The sequence below is a fragment of the Beta vulgaris genome, chromosome 5, assembly GCF_026745355.1.
Source record: "Beta vulgaris subsp. vulgaris cultivar EL10 chromosome 5, EL10.2, whole genome shotgun sequence".
Lineage (NCBI taxonomy): Eukaryota > Viridiplantae > Streptophyta > Magnoliopsida > Caryophyllales > Amaranthaceae > Beta > Beta vulgaris.
Genome location: NC_079206.1, coordinates 64,736,916 through 64,758,373, shown reverse-complemented (window position 1 = coordinate 64,758,373; position 21,458 = coordinate 64,736,916). Strand labels below are relative to the sequence as shown.

The window sequence follows — 21,458 nt, the reverse complement described above, 5'->3', positions numbered from 1 at the left end:
GATCAGATAAGTTCAGATCAGAAAATTTCAGGTGAACTAAACATAGCCTAAGTTGTTGAGACAATCATGATTTACCTTTGTTTGTGAAAAAGAAATATCATCACAATTGTACATCCGACGTACTTCTATAATCAACATTTTTAAATTTTAATCACGAAATTAACACTTGAAGTAATCAGAAAACATTACACTGTCCTGAGTTCTGACTCCACCCCAAAATTGCTAATTAGGATTTAGGGTTCTTGCCTAAATCGTTTTCTCTTCCATTAACTGTCCCAAAGAACAGAAAATTTTCAAGCTTCAATCGCATTTTCATTGAAATTCGCAAAAGTTCTTCATATTTTGAATTATGCCTCCTCTGAAGAAGAAATCAAAAAAATCGAAGAAGAAGAATTTGAAGAAACTAAATAACAACACCAAAAAAGTGAATGTAGTTCCAATTGAACCTAGACCCATTGAATCTGATTGGTGGGATAGTTTCTGCCACAAGAGTTCTTCTACCCCAGGTACCCAATCTTGTCTTTTTCCTTAAAATTTCTGTAAAAAAGTAATATCTTGAAAATTTCCTGTAATGAAATTGCAATTTGTTAATTTGGGGAAATTCTGTTTGAATTCATTGCTAAATTTTTTTTTTTTTTTTGGTAAACATGGCATTTCATTCATTACCTAATATTGTTAAACATATTACAATCCGAAAGTAGTTGTTCCGAACAATAACTAGGGGGAAGGGGATTGCTAAGTTTTGTTTGTTAATGCTATTTGAGTTATATCTGATTAAGGGTATGTTTGTTTTCTGTTTGTTGTTGTTGTTTGTCTTTGAGAAATTGCTTAATTTGAGCTAGGGTTTGTTGTTATTATAAGGTCTAGAACTAGAAAATGTTGGTAAATTGATTGGCAATTTTGTTACATGGGGATACTTTCAGGTTTGACCATACCTAGTGATGAAGAGGAGGCATTCAAGTATTTCTTTAGGGTGTCGAAAAAGACTTTTGAGTATATATGTTCAATTGTAAGAGAGGACTTGATATCGAGGCCGCCCTCGGGGTTAATCAACATTGAGGGGAGGCTTTTAAGTGTTGAGAAACAAGTTGCAATTGCAATGAGGAGATTGGCTTCAGGTGATTCACAAGTTTCGGTGGGTGCTTCGTTTGGGGTCGGTCAGTCCACTGTTTCTCAGGTCACTTGGAGATTTATTGAGTCATTGGAGGGTCGTGCTAAGAAACATATTAAGTGGCCTGATCAGGACCGGCTGGAGGAGATCAAATTAAAGTTTCAAACTTTGTTTGGGTTGCCGAATTGTTGTGGAGCGGTAGATGCTACTCATATTCTTATGACTCTTCCGGCTGTTCAAACTTCAGATGACTGGTGTGACGAGGCCAAAAATTATAGCATGTTGCTTCAGGGAATTGTTGATGACGAGATGCGGTTTCTTGATGTTGTTACTGGTTGGCCTGGGGCAATGACGATGTCTAGATTTTTGAAGTGTTCTGGGTTTTACAAGAAGTGTGAAAATGGTGATCGATTAAGTAAAACATTGAGGTTAGATGATGTAGAGATCAAAGAGTATGTAGTTGGTGGAGTTCACTACCCTCTTCTTCCATGGCTCATAACCCCTTATGAAAATCAAGACTTTTCAGCCATTAACTCAAGATTTACTGCAGCACATGAGACTGCGAGGTTACTTGCTGTGAGAGCTTTATCACATTTGAAGGGAAGTTGGAGAATTCTTAGCAAGGTTATGTGGAGGCCGGATAAGAGCAAGCTGCCCAGTATTATCCTAGCCTGTTGTTTACTCCACAATATTATGATTGATTGTGGTGATAAGTTGCTATCTGATATTATTGTTCCTGGTCATCATGACTCTGGTTATGAAGAGCAGTCCTGCAAGTCTAATGATAATTCAGGGAGTTCCATGAGAGAGAGTTTAGTTAAATATTTGCAGGCTAGATAGAGGACACACTGATTGCCAATGTAAGAATGTCCTTGTCTTGTTCTTATTTATTGGAGGGGGGGTATCTTGAGCCCCTTAATAGGGTTCATATGAATTTTAGGATAAGAGATCAATGCAAGCTAATGGTATCATTGGTATGCAGCATCTGTCATGTGTAAAGCTGTTGTATAGCATGTGTTTGAACTTGGTATTCCTTTCGGAAAATTTAGTTCATGAGCACTCCTATCTCTTAAATTTGGTTATCTCGTCGCCATACTATTATTTCAATTTTTGCTGTGAATACTGATTATTTGAATATTGAATTGGTAAATTTACTCTTTCCCAGTGTTACCTAATTTGCTACACCCCCACGAAGTGCGATTCAGAGACGTGAATCGATACATACAAGTGGTATGCTTTAGGGCTAATTTACCAAATATTAGTAGCGAAATGCGTCTCCATATTCTACTCGTACATGAACTAGGTAATGTGGTTCTCTCCATTTGCTTTCTTTCTTTATTTACTCCTTAAATTTATGTACTATGACTCATTTAGAACAACTTTTGGCTTTGGGTCAGCCAGTGCCATATGAAGTCCCTTTGCTTGATCCTGAAAACAAGTTATTTAGTAGATTAAAGAAAGTGACTTCTATAGACATATCAGCCTTAGGCGTTTGGGATATATCAGTGTAGTCTGATTCATATTGCTTCTGATAAGTGATAAACTCATTTTGTTTGCTGTCTTACCAATTACCAACTTTGGCATAGAGACTCCAGAACATATAAATCACTGATGCATTCACGTATCTACTTATTATAAATTGGCCCCAAGTTACACTTTGATTATTACAATACCAGATATCAATATGGGCTTGTGTGGAAGTCCCACTTCCCAAGAAGTGTGAAATTGTTAATGGAGCAACACCACCAATGACAGCAAGGAAGAAAACTGCAATGTGGCTGATTGGATCATCAGATCCTTGGGTTGCATTAGCGGGTTTGTTTTTGGTTGTGCTGTTGGAAAGTACATTACTGACCAAAACCACATATGGTTTATGGAGACTTTTGGAAGAAAGAGGAGGCCGTGGACAGAGGTGAACAGAGATGCAAAACTTGACTATGCCTCAATAATGTCTTGAATTTGAGGTACTAATGCACTTTTATCATAAGTCCATTGATCTTCATGTGGGTTATAGCATATGGAGATCCATCAATAGATATAGGTCGAGTCCTGATTTTTTCTTTGTCCACATCAGCTTTTTTCATGTGTTCTAAAGCATGTATCTGTAGTCTACAAATAAGAAAACACTCTATTTGAATGTGAGTCCTGAGATATAGCATGTTTCTGAGGAAATATATTAGTATTTGCTACATATGTTAAAATTCTTCAGCTGGTTAATGGCAACTTGCCCAATTGGTGAAAATCTTGGTGGCAATTTGCTACTTGCTGCCGTTGCCGGTATAATGATCCTCTTTTGAGTTCCGCAGTTGTCATCATCTTTTGTATCTGAAGTATCGATCCCCCGCAATGGTAATTCATGTAGAATTTCAGATAAAAAATGCATGCCCGTTCACTATTTGCAGTGTCTGCATTGAGACGAGCTACTGTAATATGACATAATTATGCTGGCTTAGTTTCTTCTGTGCTTTTTCTCAAGAATCATGAGAACACTTTATGAGTTTTGAGTTCATATTTACACCCTACCTTAGTTTCGTGATTTGGATGCTTCAGTGATACTTTTTAAAGCTCTGCTCTCTATGTTTAGTTTTTGAGGTTGTTTCGGCGACATTCAAGCTGTAAACCTTGTAAAGAATGAAGAATAGATTGAAACAGCTCTTGACACCCATCATCTCAACTTTTGAAGGGTAATGTCGAGGCACCTAAATTCAGCTTCAGATGTTGTTGCAATTTTGCAAAGTGGTGTTTGTTTCAGCACTATCAATCTTGATTACAAACGTGAATAATGTGTAAGTAGATTGTTATGGATACATGTTTAAAGCATTATTGTGCAGCTTGTATTGACTGACCACTGATGTATCTTCTAGTAAAGGGTATGCTCTCTCTAACTTATTGGCCCTGAACTTATCTGAACTGAACTTATGAACATGAACTGAACTTATTGAATCTAAACTGAACTGATTGAACCTGAATTGAACTTATTGAACTTGAACTGAATTGATTGAACCTGAACTGAACCGATTGAACTTGAACTGAACTTCTTGGAATTAGAATTTCATGATTTTAGTAAGGGTTTTTTGTCCCAAACTACCTTTAACTTTTATGTTTTTGCGAGTAACTACCTTATAAAAAAATTGTTGTCCCAAACTACCTTACTTTTACCATTTTGTTGTTGACAACTACCTTAGGCCGATTTCCGACGTTGACTTTTGTTTTTTCCGCTTTTTTATTGTCACATTATATCACTTGACCTCTTCAAACCCTTTTTTTAATTTTTCCCACCCTAATTTCCTCATTTTCCGGTGTGCACGCGCTCTCTCCCTCATATCTATGTGACACTTTGTACCACCAATCCACCATTAAATTCCTCTTCTACTTAAACTAAAATTGAAACAATCACCCTCCTCAATTCCCACAAGGGTAATTTTGTTTTTCCCACAATTTTGAACTGAAAAAACAAAAGTTAATGCCGGAAACCGGCATAAGGTAGCTGTCAACAACAAAATTGTAAAGTAAGGTAGTTTAGGACAACAATTTTTTTATAAGGTAGTTTCTCGCAAAAACTTGAAAGTTAAAGGTAGTTTGGGACAAAAAATCCTTTTAGTAACTCAAACTTTTAAACGCTTCATTCATTAACTAGAATATCTCATTTTTGCCCTTTCTTTCATATGCTTTTTGGATGGCCATAATTTGTGTGTGAAAAATCAATATTCTTGGAGCAACTTTTCCTTGGCAGATTCAACCAAAAAGAGATTTCAACTTATTCTCGTCAATCATATTGAAAACAAATAAGGAGCCAATTAGGTGGTTTTGCCATGACTATAGAGCGTGAGTTCAGACTTCAGACATGTTTGATTTACTTCTATTTAGCTATAACAATTAGGAGCCAATTTTAGCTTTCAGTTAATTGGTTGGTTGGTTTCTTTCCGTGCAAGGAGGATTGATTGAATCATCCAAAATATGGAGCGTGAAATGTTATTAGATTTTTTTTCTAAGTTTTTGGGGGATGAAGTGTTATCGATTATAATAATACAAATTTTATCATACAATTGGGTCAGTGGGTGTACCGTGAATGAAACATGCACATGGTAGTACCCGGGTATTTGATTAATGAACTCTTAGAATAGCTTATGGTTGGCTCAGTTGGAAAAAAAAAAATGAAACATCCAAACTTTGTTTATAAAAACCTCAATTCAATTGGGAATATAGTGCAAATTACTACTTGTATTAATCCTTAAATTTTGAAAATATTTGCTTTCAAAAAAAAATTTTTTTTTTGAAAATATTTAGTATTGGACAAAAGGTCTACTTTGTATTTGAATGAAGATATAAAAAAGAGTGTTTCCGAATATTTTACAATTGATCTAAGTCGAACCAAATCAATTCCTCCGAAGTGCTTAAGTGCCTAATTTTAGTACTCCTTTCAGGTTTGTTTTAGATTGTTTCCTTTTCTCGTTGAAAGACTTGGAGGCCAAGTAATAGAGCTTAAGTATTTTTCCCCATTGTGTTTTTTTTCCATAACCTAATTGGAGTAGGAAATACCGAAATAATTATTAGTTAAAACCTATAAAAGAGAGTCATTAAAAAATAAAAAAGGGAGTTATAATTTAGAAAATTTAGTGTTCTTTGCTGAACTACATTTATTAAGTCGATTTTTACATACTCTTCTCAGATCCTATATCGTACGTACTCCACGCATCAACAGATCATAAATTTCAGATCTTTCTCCTACAATATATCCAATTATCCACAAATCTTACCCTTTACTCTAGAAAATAACTTATGCAACTACTGTTTGACTCAATTTCCCCAAAATCATACCTTTATTTGCCGGGTCGTAAATAGAGGGTTGTATTGACACGTAACGTAACTGTTGTATAAGAATTCGGTACTCCCTTACATCATCTTTACTCTATCATCTTTGCTAAAAGATGGGAAATTTGAGTTCATGCTTGAAAACTGAAAAATTACCAAAGTCAAAAAACATGGCAAAGTTAGTTGATTCACAAGGGAAACTAAGACTAGTGAACCTTCCTACAACAGTAGCTGAGTTAATGCTATTGCTTGGAACTCCCTGTTTAGCCCTCACTTCGTTGGACGAACTCCGGAGAACTCGCCGTATTGTGGCGATGAGTGATGATGCCTGTTTAATTGGCCGGAATGTTTACTTATTGATACCAATTGACAAAGTTAACTCTAGGTTGTCTGACTTGCAAGTGGCTGCTTTGGATAAACTAGTGATATATTTGTACTATGATGAGATGATGGGTCGGACACATGGATGTTTTAAGGCTTCTCTTGATTTGGGGAGTACTACTGGTTTAGCTGGTCGAAGTTTGGAGGACTTCATGAAGAACTTGGGTGGGGAGAGTACTAATGGTGCAATCGGTCCAAGAATCAAATTTCGCAAGACTTGGCAACCGGTTCTTGAACCCATCTTGGAAGAAGAATGCTACGATTAAAACAACGAAGAATTAAAGAACAATCGATACAAGGATTTAACGTGGTTGTCCACACAGCAGGGAGAATCAGAGGTTAATATTAGGACATAGCGAGACTCATGTTTGGTTAATCCTAGCGCTAGATAATTAATTCAAGACATAGTTTAACAGAAGTGATAAACATGCAATTTTTGCAGCTGATACTATTTATCTTGTCCAAATTTATTCATGTCTGTTTCTGATACTATGTGTTTCTTTTGAATGTACTGATATGTATCTTAACAATCCTTTTGAGCTGGATTTATATTATTTATGTACAAACTATGTAAAAGCTAGCAATTTCAAGATATTCTGAAGTAAACATACATGACTAGGAAGATAAGTATATGACTGTGTGTGTCTTTATGATCTCTTAACTCTCCTCATTGTCCTCCTCCTCCCGAAGGTCTCCATAAACCATTCATGGTACTTATCAGTGATGTAGATTTTTCCGATGATAAACCCAACTATGATCCCGCTTATACAACCCAATGATCTGACGATCCAATCAATCAACTCCGAGTCCTCATAGCTTTCGTCACTTTCCATTGCTGGTGGTGACACTTGCATTGTATCTGTATTTTCACACTTCTTAGACAGTAGACTTCCACACAATCCTTCATTCCCTTGAAAAGAAGTATCATCAAAAGTATTGAATTGGTTTCCTTGTGGAATTGGCCCTGTGAGACGATCATTGTAAGACACATTGAACACCTCAAGCGCTGTCAATTCTGATAGCGCTTGAGGGATGACACCAGAGAGTTTGTTAAGTGAAAGATCTAGTGACTCGAGGTCTGTTATGTTCGCTATAGAAGGCGGGATTCTACCTTCAAGATTGTTGTTAGATAAGTTGAGTGCTTGAAGTCCTTTAAGATCCCCTATGACATCTGGAATTTTGCCTGTGAATTTGTTGTTTGATAAATCAATGACCCTAAAGACTTTTAATATCTTTGGGTACAGAATTTCGCTCCCTTTATTCGTTATAGTGATGGAGTACTCGAAACTCTGTTCTGAAATGACTGAACCTGTACCCACCTGAAAAAATAGAGTAATCAAAGTATTGTATGAACCCAATTGGTCTTCCTTTGATACTTTCATTGTAGGCCAATTTCGAAAGTATTCATATGGTAGAGCTCCTATATGAAGATTATGGGACAGGTCAAATATTCGCAGGTGCCGAAAACTGTGACCAGATTTAGGATATGGTATGGCTCCATAGAAATGATTATGGCTTAGCACAAGAACTTGCAACTTTGGAAGTTCTCCTAACCATGATGGAAAAGAATCGTTAATATGGTTTCTCCCAATATCAAGTACCTCAAGCATTGTACAGTTCACCAGTGACCTCGGAAGTTCACCTACTAATTGATTTTGGCTCAAGTTGATCATCTTGAGTTTACAAGATGTTGTGAATTTTGTTGAAATGGTGCCACTGAGATTGTTACCTCGCAAATTCAGAAGTTGTAGAGATTTGCCTAGTTGATCCCCCACACAGCCTGGTATATGTCCTGTCATGTCGTTGCCAGACAAATCGAGAGACATGAGAGACCTGGCATTGCAAATTTGCTCGGGAATAACTCCAGTCAAACGATTATTTGAGACGTCGTAGAACTTCATAGAGTTTGGTGGAGAAGGAAGTAGTCCATGTAAGCTATTACCCCTGATATGAAATTCTTCCAAATGAGTCCATGGAAGAACGTCTACTGGAGGTTGCTCAAAAGCTGTCAAATTATTTTCAGAAAGGTCGATTATAAGGAGACTTTCCTTAGTGATATCTACCAACCATTGTGGTAAAACACCCTTGATGTTGTTTCCTTTGAGTGAAAGAGATTGCAGCTTATTCTGTTCTTTTAGGAACGGAGGAAATTCAGTCAAGTTGCAATATGCGAGCTCTTAGAGCTCGAGCTTTGGAGGAGATGAATTCGTCTTATAACCAACAGGAAATGTCAGATTAAGACGAGATAAAGCTAGATTATGAAGATTTGTCAAATGAAGAAATACGTCGAAGGTGCCATACAAGTTGTTGTAAGACAATTCTAGAGATTCAAGATTAGTAAACCGAGTAAACCAATGTGGTATCGGACCCTCTAATTGGTTATACTCGAGATACAATTGTCTTAGTTGCGTTAGATTAGCAAACCATTGTGGAAATGGACCTATTACATGGGATGCTGCAAGATCTAAATATGTAAGTTTTGTGAAGTTTGCAATAAAAGACGGTATCTCAGTAGCTAGATTCATCTCAGCAAGGCGTAAGTAGCTGAGATGGTGTAGCTTTGACAACTGGGAGAATAATTCTCTAGGCATAACTTCAAGATTTGAAAAGTCTAATGCTTCTAGTTTTGTTAAATTTGTGATAGAAAAGGTGACTCCGCCTTTGAAATTATTGCGACTTAAGAGTAAGACAGTGAGGGATGTCATGTTAGCAAGGGAGGATGGAAGTGATCCAGAGAAATGGCAGCTACATAGGTCAAGTTGCTCTAAATGAGCGAGGTTTCCTATCGAAGTTGGAACTTCTCCGGAAAAAGATGTGCCGAAAAGATATAGTTCCCTAAGAGGGCTATTCGAGTGAAACTCAGGCAAGACTCCTGAAAGATCTTTGTTGCCACTTAAATAAAGAATTTCAAGCCGTGGCAATGTAAACACACTTGTTGGTAGTTCACCATACAAATTACAATATTGGAGGGAAATACCTTTTAGAGATGTTCGATTTGAGAGGATGTTTGGCACAGGAGAGGACAAATCAACTCTGTCAAGATAAAGTTTCTGTATACGAGTTACATTTAGGAGTAACTTCTCCAAACCTGCACCTTGAAGTTTAAGGTCAAGTTGTGTATCAGCTAAAGAACCGCCATTATTAGAAAGATCGAGCATATAAAGCTCTGATAATTTCGAGAGTTCTGATGGAATGTGGCCACTAAATGATGAATATGAGAGGTTCAGAGTTTGTAATTTGTTAAAATGGCCGATTTCAGAGGGGATGCCAGAATAGTTGAAATCATTAAAAGCAAGGTTAAGCTTTTTAAGATGGGTAAGAACGAAAAGGGTGTTGTTCTTAGGGAATGTTCCATAAATACAGCTGCTACTGAGGTCGAGCCCAATCACACGACCTGTCTTCGCCTCGCAATCAACACCATCCCACTGACAGCAATCCGCAGTTGGCTCACTTGACCATGATTTCATCTTTGGATATGGAGATAAAGACTTAGAAACAGCACAGTTTATAAGGAAACTCTGCCTGAACTGCAGTAATGCCAGTCTTTCATGATCAGTGCATAATGGCTGTGATAAGTTGGCAGAGTTAATCTGTTTAATAGCATGAGAATAGAGTAAAACAAAGAAAAGAGTGTAAATATATGATAAATAACCCATGAACTATATGTTATTAAGGTGTGAGTTTTACTTGTAGATGTTGGATTTATGATGAACATGATAAAGAATTAAGTTGTTTTATAGACATTTTGAAGTGTGTTTACAAATCATAGCTAGTTTTTGTTGGTTAAATGTGAACCTGTTATTTGATCTCTAGGGAAGATCTTTTTGTTGAATACGCTAGGATGCGTGAAGTTAACAAATAACAACGTATGATTATCAACACTTGACTAGTTGCTGGTTCAGCAGACACATCAAAGTCAGCTCACAGCTGCCTTTTCAACAGATGGCAGAAAATTTTGTGGAATACAATGAGAAATTGCCAACTTCTGGGAACATCAAAAGAACAGTACAAAAATGACTGATATACTGATATGAATGTATATAAAGGAAGAAAATAAGATTTAAATGTGTTTGTTGGACTCTTCCATTCATATCAAGTAACCTTGTCGGATCCCTGACACTCGGACGTGAACACAGACACTTGGACACTTAATTTGGGGGCAAAATCATTGGAAATTTTAATAGAATAGTGGAGTCAGACACTTGGACACATACCCGTGTCAAATACGGATATACGAGTTCAGGTAACATAATTTTTTTCATTAGTATATAGACAAAAATACTTCAATTAGAAAAATTAATCGATTTTCATAGTCAAATGTTAAAGTATATATAAAATAATTGACGTGATATAGAGAAAAAAAGTACAAAACAATCTTGAAGTTATAATTTTAATGAATCTGAAATGGGACTATGGAAGTGTGAAATGTGAATAAAGTCTAGGTAGGTATAGTATAGTTACTAGTAACGCAATATTTCATTTACCAATTTGAACTCAATTTTTCTCCTTGTTATGGTTTTTTGTGCTTGATACAACTCAATTTTCCTAGTCTGTTAAAATCTTCCACTCCTCATTGATTAGTAATTGGAAAAGTCTTTGCGATGACTGAAGACCAAAGACAATTGACATGAGTGTGTCATGGTATGTTGGGTATATGCATCACCTGCTTTTTTGGCAATATATACTCACCAGTCACCCCTTTGTCAAAATCTTGTTCATTTTATATTTTGGTGTATTCCACAACAAATTGGTCACTTATATTATTTATTAATTACTCTATTTTGAACTAGGATTGGTCACGAGGCGAAGCGAGCTGACCTAAATTCTAACATGTCTTAGTTTGGGCTTAATTAATTTTTACCAAATGCGAACTCGAATTCGAATTCGCTCGAACTTAAAAATCAGGCTCAAGCTTGGTTTGAAAAGAATAATCCGAATTTCGAACTCGACTAGTTAAAACATATGCCAACAATATAAAATCTTAATTTTGTTATTAATCGACCTTTTATTTGGTTCACTTGTCTTTGTCATTCAACAACTCTATTCTTGTCCAGCCCTATTTGAGTCATTATACCCAGTTACCCACCATATATTTTTTCGTTTGATATTCATGTCACCTTGCTTCACAATTGATTTTCATTCCTCACGAGTTTATATTATTAAGCCTCATCGAGTTTCTAACTGTGATAAATAGAACGCTCATCACAAAAACACATTTGAAATTTGTTTGAACGTTCTTTTATGCAATTTGTAAAACACGTAAATTCAACAAAATGATTTCTATGGTCAAATAGTCAACTTATATAAATATGATATTAATTGCATAATTCTTGTAGTTGTTATTATGGTAGGAAGTGGTTTGGTTTATATCTATGGTCAAACAGTTGTTAAAACATAGTTGTGAAAGCTACTCAGTAGTACTTGGTCTAGTGGTTTGGTTTATATCTCACAACTTTGAGATTGTGGGATCAAACCCTACTAGAGGCACTTTGGGGGTGGAGTCCCCCTTACCATTCCCCCTACTCCCAAGAGGTCTTGCCTGCAAACCCGGACCGGGTTGACCTATGCGAGATTTCGGTCCGATTAGGGCGCATTCTTCCTACCTTAAAAAAAATTAGGTGTGTAAGCTATTCGAGTAAAAACCGAAATCCAATCCATTTCATTCCAAATTAGTATCTCGAATTGGATTCAGATTGTGATTTCTTTTATGAAAATTTAGATTTTCGGATTGGTTTGCAAATTCCATTCCAACCTATCTTTATCATTTTGAATTTAAGTTTTCCTTTTGTTTGACTTTTTTTTGTTGAAATATGAGGATTGTTAAACATCGCCCTGAAATTATTTAAAATCGCCCAAAATATATTTTTATAAACCATTTCACCCTTTCCTCTTTTCCCCACCACCCACCACCAACCTACTACCATTTTACCCTCTCCTCTTTTCCCCACCACCCACCACCAACCTACTACCATTTTACCCTCTCCTCTTTTCCCCACCACCCACCACCACCTACCTTCCCTCTCCTCTTTTACACACCACCCACCACCCACCTTCCCACTACCACCGTCGACCTCCACTCTGGCACTCCATCACCTAACGTCCTCCACCGCAGTCACCATGGGTTGAAATTTTTTTATATTGGCGAACGTCCGGCCAGGACGTTAGCGCCATGGGCAGAACGTCCTGGGCGGACGATTGCCCCATGGGCTGAACGTCCTGGCCGGACTTTCGCCAATATAAAAAAATCAACGGTTTAAGGGTGACGCGAAAGTGGTGGTGGTTGTGTGCGACATAACGCGAAGGTGGTGGTGGTTGTGTGCGATGTAACGCGAAGGTGGTGGTGGTTGTGTGCGACGTGACGCGAAGTGGAGGTGAGGGTGAGGGTGAGAGTGGTGGTGGTACGTAAGTAGTGAAGGAGAGAGAGGGGGTAATTTCAATGAAGGTAAGGGTGGTGGAGTGAGGTGCGTGGATGGTAGTGGCAAACAGGAGGTGAGGGGGATGGTGGTGGCGGCAACCAGGCAGGCAGGAGGTGAGGGGGTGGTGGGAAAAAAAGAGAAAGGTTATAAATGTAATTTCAATGTTTTTTTGGGCGATTTTAAGTAATTATAGGGAGAATCGAAGATGTATAGAAGTTCGGTAACTTTGTGTGACTTTTTGGGTTTGGTAAAGCATCTAGACCCTAGAGTTCTACACTACTTTGTATTAACTTTCCTTGACCATTCTTATCACATTTGATGTTTCTCTTACCACGTCACATAATGACATAACATTTACATAACTACGTGCAATTAGTAGATCATGGACCAAGGTGTAGGATGAGCATCCTACACCAGCTCCAAAATGCAAGGCAATAAGAATGAAACACACCATTCAACATGCAAAAAAGTAATTGATTTGACAGCTAATGTACATTCCCATTACATCCAGTGTACATGTCAAAAATACAAAAAGTAACTGATTTGACAGTTACTGTTCACCATTTAATAACTGATTTGATGTCCCTCCATATACTGTTCACCACTTCTCTCTTTTCCACACTCAACCTCCTTGTACATTCTTGGCTTCGTGGTTGTTCATTAACAAAATCAAAATGTACAATGACAGCCCCCCCAGCTGAAAGTAACCCAATTCCTGAAGCTGATGTCAAGTGAGTAATTTGCAATTTTTGTACACTGGGTATGTTGATGTTTATTCACTAATGAAATTCAATATGTACAATTACAGTCTCATACCGAAATTCAACACTTCTCTCTTTTCCACACTCAACCTCCTTGTACATCCTTGGTTTCGTGGTTGTTCATTAATAAAATCAAAATGTACAATGACAACCCCCAGCTGAAAGTAACCCAATTCATGTAGTTGATGTCAAGTGAGTAATTTGCAATATTTGTACACTGGGTGTGTTTATGTTTGTTCATTAATGAACTTCAATATGTACAATTACAGTCTCATACCGAAATATGTCAAGTGAGTAATTTCCATTTTTTGTACACTGATGTGCTTGATGTTTGTTCACTAATGAAATTCAATATGTACAATTTCAATCTCATACCGAAATTCAATAAAATCACAATGTACATTGATGGTCATTGCTTTGATCATTGAAAATCCCCAAATGTACACTCGTAGATTATTGTACACCAAACCATATGCATTTATACATTAAAAAAATTGTTTCACGTGATGAGAGAGAAAGAGCTGACCCACTTTCAAAAATACTACCAAAAGTCAGCCATATGGGGAAGGTGTAGGATGCTCATCCTACACTTCGATGTAGGATCTAATTTGCGAACTACGTGACTCTTCACCTACCTAGTTCCCACTTCACACAACTTCTTCTCTCTCCTCAAAAAAGCTCAAAACCCCAAATTTTACCAACGCCACCGCCGCGACGGCGCCGAAACACTAAATTCGCCGGTCGCCTGAATAGTTTAATTCTTCGGCCACCTGAAACTGTGCATTTTTCTTAGCCATTTTGATTTTTTGAAGTTGTGGTCGCCAATTGCATCATTTAACAAGGTAAATAAATTACTAAATTATCTAATTCAAAATATCTTAAATGTAATTTGCATTTCAGTTAGTTTACTAATTTAATCGAATCATGATTTTTTTGAGGTGTGTGTTAGTTTAATTTGAATGGTTGAATTGCGTTCTGTAAATTAGGGTTTCCTTCCGATTATGTAAAATAAGCGGAGTTTGTCTTTTCAATTTTTTCATTTTGTGTTAATGGAAGTATGTTGATTTCGATTTTAATATCTTTAGTTTTGTGGATCAGTGAATGGCGAGTGATTTTTTGGACATTGGAGATTATAAAATGAATGATTTTGGTGATTGCTAAATGTTTGACATGGTAATGCAAAGATTATGACTTAATTAATAATATCACTAATGACTAATGTATATAGTTGGATCATTTTGATTAAAATCTGTTAAAACTTCCCACTTTATGAATGGATTGGTATATTTCTTGATGAATTGAACGGATTGTAATTTTAGGTTATGTGCGTAAAAAACTATTTTGTGATTTAGAGGTTTAAGTTTATTTTGGACTCTGAATTCCAGAAAATGAACTTAGCGGCGAGTCACCTAGCAAGTCTTCTGAAGCATCCAAGTTCAGCCATGAACTCAGTGAGCTCATCCCTCCAACAATGGCGGGGGATCCGGATCAGGGTACGAGATGGGAACTTGGATCAAGCGTTGTCGTTCATGCAGAGAAAAATGACGTCAAGTGGGATGGAACGATTGATAAAGAGAGAACAAACTCATCACATTAAGAATTCTGAGAAGCGCATTATAGCACAAAAAAATCTCCACCGTAGGCTCCAGTCCCAGGACCTTGCTCGCAAGCTCAAATCCATCCTCATCAAGAAAGTCAGGTTGGGATTTATTTTCCTCAATTGCAGTTCTTTTTTGATTGAATTTGTTCGTTTTGGGAGTAATTTTTCTTTATGTTAATTATTATATGAATTCTGAATGACTGTTGGGTTAGTGGGTATGAAGGTATGGGATTATGTTGTTTGTATTTGTGTTTCAATTATGAAACCTGATATCATTAACTTCTCTAAAACAACTGCTTAACGATAAACTATAAATTGCAATCATAACTGACTGTTTTGTTATATGTTGTGGAATAATGAATTAGACGGAGTTGTAGAAATCACTTATGGATGATTTATGCATCAAATTGCTAGCTTAGCATTGATCATATTCTTAACTGACAGAGGCCAGCAAACCTGTCAAACAAACAGGGAGGACAGGCACTTCTTTACCTTTCCTGAGATGATTTAATATATTGCTGAAGCTGTTGGCATTAGCCATAATTGCTTGTGTTGAGGGTGGCTTCGACTCAATGTGTCTAATTACTTTATTAGTGAAACTATTACCATTTGCCGAAACTTGTTATGTGAAGTGTTGACTAGAGGTGGCTTCGTAATTTTGGGTGCTAACGTCTTGGTTGGTTGTAGATGTTCTGGTGGTATTGTTAATAAATTCATACTTCCTCTGGTTCTTTATTTATTTCACCATTTGCTTTTTCACGTACGCCAAAACGCTTCTTTAAGCGTTGTATATCTAATTGATAAAAAAGAACAGAGGAAGTATGTGATTTTATATGCAATGTATCATGTTAACGGTTGTGGTGATGTTTGTCCATCCCAAAGTCGTGCTTTTTCCCCATTAAATTCATTTACCATCACTACCCACTCCAGAGGGGGAATTAAGTGAACGGAAACTTGTGAAGGAAATTACGTATTCTGAGATGGGATTTTATTGCCATGCAATTAAAAAAGGGGATTTTCTTTGCAAATTACATGAATCTATTACAGTACCACCAATTAAGTACGCCTACCGAACAAGCCCTAAGGGAACTGGATCAAGAACCAGTTGTGCATTGAGATCCTCTTTAAGGGTTTCTTTTCTTCTAAAAGTGTTTTGGAAAATTTTACAAGGTGCAAGTGTGTGCTTCATGAATGTGGACAGTCTCATTTACTTGCCTCAATTTGACAATTGTAAATGTCAAATCTTTGCTTATAAAATTTTGCTGGACTCTTTTGGCAGGGGTCTATGAGGGATATTTGGAGGGAGATGCTGCCAGATTCATTTGAGGCTTCGTAAGCTGCTGTTGGATTTCAAAAGTAGCGTATCAATTTTCGTCGAACACTGAACCAGCTATTTGAGAATAATGAAGGTTCTTGCAGGTTTTTGTAGTAGTTGTAGAACACATGGAACCTTTCAGTCTAGAAAGATTTCACTGTTTTAACTGCTCATATTCACTCTATTTTACAAATCTTTTCATTGTTATTGATTCAAGCCTCAGTATTTCGTGATGATTCAACTGCTGCTCATGTAAACTCTTATCAAACAAATACAAGTATAAACTTTTAAGGGTGCGTCTTCTTCCCTTTATCTTTCCTGGATCTATCTAAACTTTATCAGAGCTTATTGAAACTTTTGAGTTGACTTCATATACTATTAGAACCTATTTAAACTCATTAGACTTGAAACCTAAAGCTTACTTTATAAAAGTGTTAGATCTTGTTGAAATTTTGTAGAAACCCAAGTCAACTCTAATTCGGGGAAAGGTATTGAGTTTTACATGCCATAATTATCTTAAATCTGCTTCTACCTCCATATCATGTCTGATTTTATGTATACTATTCCCTCTGTCTCATAATATTATAGTGTCTATTTTATTTTTGGTGGGTCAAACTTTAAAATTTTTGACTAAATATTTTCATTATTATAGACAAAAAACCTATTTATGTATGATCTTGTTAGATTCGTCTTAACGTATACTTTCATAATATCAACTTTTTATATTTTTTTTATTAATACGAAATTGAAGATATTAGAGGTTAAATTTATGTTTGGAAACCGTGCAAAAAAAAAAACAAAACACTATATATGAGACGAAGGGAGTACTATTTTTAGAAGGTGAATAAAAGACCGCCTCTAGCTAGAGGCTATATTTTGGCTCAAAACCGCCTCTAGCTAGAGGCTACTTACAGGTGCACTCCGATCATCCTATGTACACTCATGCCATACGAGATTTTCTTTTTAAAAGAGAAATTTCATTAATTAAAGACCAAATAACATCCATATTAAAAAAAATAAGATATACATCAAACAAAGTTAAATCAAATTCGTATTTGAAGAAATTATAATGAATTACATCGAGCAATACAATACAATACATCTCCTTATATTTGCTTAATCAAGCACTATTGATAAAGAAGTCTTATCATTCTGACATAGTTTGGGAAGAATATTATTTGATTACGTTAACTGCATTCGAGATTTCAATTCATTCGATCAAGTTATTTTGGCCGCATTTGAGATTTCATTTCATTCATATTAAATCTCGAAGTTCAACTAATAAAAACAATTTCTGATACCTAAAGACGAAAAAATATACTTACAACTCCCATAGGAGAGAAAGATATCTCCACAATATCTATTAAAATCTCCATAATAGAGTTTAAAATCTCATAAATAAAGACTAATTTATTCAACAAAATAAGAAAATGAACTAAATACTAAAAATAAAAGTAAAAAAAAAAACTTATTACGGAAAAAAATCATCCATAAATTTCATCCACTGTAATCCTCAACTGATGAAGACGGAATAGGAAAGACTAAGATTGGGAGGAGGGGGGGGGGGGGGGGGGGGGGGGAAGAGGGAGGGCCTCATGCCATAGGAGATGGTGCTCCCGTTTGAATCAACCGGTTCCGTGCAGATTCATGGCTTAATGACAGTGTTACCTAACTCGCTATCTAATTCGCCTTTTGAATTTGCCAATTCGCCCAAAATGAGCCAAAAACGAACCAAAACCGACCATAATTCACTTTTCTCAATTCGCGATTCGCTAGGGAATTAGGTAATTATGTAACACTGGTCAATGGAAACGAACATCTATTCGAACACTGGTCACAACGAATATGTCCATATCACCAAAACATTGTTGTTAATACCTTCCAATTAGAGTCATCCATGAACCTACTAACTAGTGTTTTTAGTTTGAAATTTTTTTATCAAGTGCCTCAAAAAATTTGAGGAACTTCGTAAAATAAAGGAGCAATAAGCTTAGCCAACAGCTTCTTGCATTGTGTTATCTTGAAAGATTCAAATGAATTCATTTTCTCAGCTAATCAAATCTAAGACAACAATCTCCTCTAATTTGAGCTTACAACAGGCACTTCACTTCTTCTTACCACCATCACCATTTTCGAGCTCGATCGGAGGGTTGTGACGATCAACAGGGAGCTTAATTTTGCCCATGGAACCTGCAGGAACTAGCTTGAGGTTCTCACAGTTGCATATCTCAATCATGAATCCGTCTGGATCGTTGAAGAAAAGCTGATCAATCGACGTCTTGTTATCTTCATCCTCTACTGTCCTTTTCATGTACTTGACATTGAATTCTTTCAGCCTTTCTTCAATTGCCTCCATATCTTCGCACTATACCATGCACATAAAATTTAATTTGTCATAAAAAAAAATTAACTAACTCAACCAAATAGCAAATTTCTTTTTCTCGAATATATTATTAGTTATGTATAGGATTGTTAGTGAACCTAGCTGGCTTGCAACCTATTTGAGCTCGGCTCAAAATTCTTTCGAACCAAGTATAACAAAGTTCGTATTCGAAAAGTTCACAAGCAAACTTGAAATATATTTAAACGTATTATATAGATTAACTGAAAAGTTATATTTAAATTGTGAACAATACTTGTAAAAGACTCAAAATAGTAAGTAGTCTACACCTATTTATAGAATAAGTGTGATATAAGTTTTTAACTCAAGTTTCAAAGTAAACTGAACTAGAAAATATACGCTCAAGAACCAGCTCAAAATACTGGTAAAAGACTCAAAATAAGCTCAAGAACCAGCTCAAAATACTTGTAAAAGACTCAAAATAATAAGTAGTCTAAACCTATTTATAGAATAAATATGATATAAGTTTTCAACTCAAATTGAGTTTCAAGATAAACTGAACTAGAAAATATAATCTCGAAAATCAACTCGAATTTGAGTAAAAGTGTTTTTTTTTTTTTTTTTTTTTTTTTGATAATTTTATCCATTGATTTAATTCCATAAAGGCCCATGGGCTACAGTTTTACAAAGCCAATTCTAAAAACTCATTTGACACAGAGTCTCAAAATTGGCGCCAACAGGCAGCAGTACATACAGCCAATCCATTCTTCTAATTGCACCTATGTAAGCTACATCCAAGCCAAAAACTCATCATCTCTAACCAGACCTTGTTTTGCCAGAGAGTCGGCAACCATGTTAGAGCTACGGCCCTTGTGAATAATACTAATTCCCAAACTCGATCTTCTTGCATTTGTTACAGGTTAAGCCGAGCAACCCTTTCATTTTATGTAGCATGGATACTTCTTCTAGGTCACGTACTCGTACCCACACCCATACCCGATACGTATTCTATATGGGTTTCCTAAAATTTCAAAATCTTGCCGTTTTCTGTCCCCGTACCCGAATCCGCATTCGTACCCATATCCGTCTATGTGCAACCTAGCAGTTCCATTAGACTTGCCCACAAACCAAACTACAACTAATCTCAATACATTGAACATATCATGAATCACCTATTTGCAAAATCTAGCTTGAGAGTTGAGAGCCCACCTCAAGAAGTATGTATTGATACTATGCATGCATGGTTAATCTTGGTAAAATTAGATTCTACTAGTAATTAAGAAGGTACCTGAAAGGAAATGTGGTTATCCATGGGATCCAAAGTATCTTTCTTAGAAGGCAAACGATCTTCATCTTTTGACTGAACCAAATGAATACCAACTCCATAATTAAAAAGCCAAGCTCCATCAAAATCAAAAGCATGAGGCCTTTCAATTACCACAAACCCCAAAACTTTAGTATAAAATTCTATTGAATCTTTTACTGATCTACATAACCTTGATACATGGTTTAATGCCATTAATGGAAGTTCATCCTTTTCTTCATCTTTTTTACCACTTTCATCATCTTCCCTTCTTCTTTCCTGCATACCTTCCATACTTTTCTTTGAATTTTCTCAAACTACTTTCTCTTTTGATGCATTTAAGTATGCTTTAATGTCGTTTAGCTACTACATACGTTTATATTAGAGAATAGTACTAATTTATTTTTTGGTTAGCGAAGGCAAGAAGTGACACGTAAAGTATTCATGTGCATGAGGGGATTATGAGGTGGTAGATTTTCAGGAGGACAGTTTTTAGTTTGGCGTGATGTGGCTTAAAAGCTTGTGAGATAGCGGTGCAAAGCGTTACTTCATGGCGAAGGAGGCGTCTTGTACTGCAGCCTCAGTTTGTAAACTTAATTACATTTTGTTATACTTATTCTGTTATTCATTCAATAATCGGACAATATATAGGTAAAAGATGAAGGAAAATATGGTTACGCAGAAGATTATGTTCAATGTTCTCTTCGGTATAAAACAGATGAACTGAACTGAACCGAACTGAATTAAACTGTATTGAATTGAACTGAATTGAATTGAATTGAATTGAACTGAATTGAATAGTGATATGTGAGAGTAAAAGTATTGACCAAAGCTGAACTGATCTGAACGAACTGAATTGAACTCAACTGAACTGAACTGAATTGAACTGAACTGAATTGAACATAATTGAACTGAAAATAAGGTGGAGAGAACAGACCCTAATCTCAATAGACAATATATATCGTCAAAATACCATCTTTGTTTGATTTACGTTAAAAGAATGATTTTTTTTATAGGAGTTAGAATTAAGGAAAAATTAACAGGAATAATCCTAACTTTCTGTTGTCCTCTCAAAACCATTCCAACTTTGGATTATTTCAGAATAATCCTAACTTTGAGGGAATATTTTCCAAATAAATCAAAGTATCACTTTTCTTGCATATATACTAATCCGTTTTGGTCTATAATATATATGAAACTAATATTTCGGATTATTTTGAGAAGGTGCTTCCTAAAGTTGAGATTATTTTTAGAAGAGTGATGAAAATTGATATTATTCATGTCATTTTTTCCTAGAATTAAAAGATCGTACTCATTAAATGCTTGTTACAATTCGTAGATCTGATTATGTTGAGCGATCGTATGATTAACAAAATACTCTAATTACTCGACCTTCAATCAAAGTATTATTGAATTAT

At 36.0% G+C, this 21,458-nt stretch overlaps 5 protein-coding genes across 9 annotated transcripts; 2 read left to right on the top strand and 3 right to left on the bottom strand.

Annotated features, from left to right (window-relative positions):
* Positions 1 to 124: 124 nt before the first annotated feature.
* On the top strand, positions 125 to 6,888 carry LOC104894545 (protein ANTAGONIST OF LIKE HETEROCHROMATIN PROTEIN 1). 5 transcript variants are annotated; one of them, XR_008969644.1, is made up of 6 exons: positions 125 to 506; positions 924 to 1,971; positions 2,277 to 2,414; positions 2,788 to 3,075; positions 3,795 to 3,897; positions 5,781 to 6,888. XR_008969644.1 is itself a non-coding variant. In XM_010680803.4 (2 exons), exons 1-2 carry the CDS (start codon positions 350 to 352, stop codon positions 1,949 to 1,951), a joined length of 1,185 nt encoding a protein of 394 aa, XP_010679105.1. In that variant the 5' UTR covers positions 126 to 349; the 3' UTR covers positions 1,952 to 2,193. The 5 variants fall into 5 exon arrangements, 1 of the variants encoding a protein (XP_010679105.1); XR_007274019.2 differs by having other exon boundaries at positions 3,696 to 3,897; XR_008969643.1 differs by having other exon boundaries at positions 3,795 to 6,888.
* Positions 6,889 to 6,936: 48 nt separating this feature from the next.
* On the bottom strand, positions 6,937 to 8,208 carry LOC130591653 (receptor-like protein 49). The gene has a single exon (XM_057395288.1). It carries the CDS (start codon positions 8,203 to 8,205, stop codon positions 6,952 to 6,954), a length of 1,254 nt encoding a protein of 417 aa, XP_057251271.1. The 5' UTR covers positions 8,206 to 8,208; the 3' UTR covers positions 6,937 to 6,951.
* Positions 8,209 to 8,481: 273 nt separating this feature from the next.
* Positions 8,482 to 9,960, bottom strand: LOC104894544 (receptor-like protein 6). Its single transcript, XM_048644258.2, has one exon. The coding sequence runs from the start codon at positions 9,958 to 9,960 to the stop codon at positions 8,482 to 8,484; it is 1,479 nt and encodes a 492-aa protein (XP_048500215.2).
* Positions 9,961 to 14,096: 4,136 nt separating this feature from the next.
* LOC104894543 (hypothetical protein) lies at positions 14,097 to 16,708 on the top strand. The gene is made up of 3 exons (XM_010680801.4): positions 14,097 to 14,323; positions 14,867 to 15,180; positions 16,361 to 16,708. Exons 2-3 carry the CDS (start codon positions 14,870 to 14,872, stop codon positions 16,368 to 16,370), a joined length of 321 nt encoding a protein of 106 aa, XP_010679103.1. The 5' UTR covers positions 14,097 to 14,323; positions 14,867 to 14,869; the 3' UTR covers positions 16,371 to 16,708.
* A 1,490-nt stretch (positions 16,709 to 18,198) lies between these two features.
* On the bottom strand, positions 18,199 to 20,491 carry LOC104894542 (hypothetical protein). The gene is made up of 2 exons (XM_010680800.4): positions 20,026 to 20,491; positions 18,199 to 18,761 (listed from the first exon to the last, which is right to left on the bottom strand). The coding sequence occupies exons 1-2, from the start codon at positions 20,332 to 20,334 to the stop codon at positions 18,501 to 18,503; spliced, it is 570 nt and encodes a 189-aa protein (XP_010679102.2). The 5' UTR covers positions 20,335 to 20,491; the 3' UTR covers positions 18,199 to 18,500.
* Between the last annotated feature and the right edge of the window lie 967 nt (positions 20,492 to 21,458).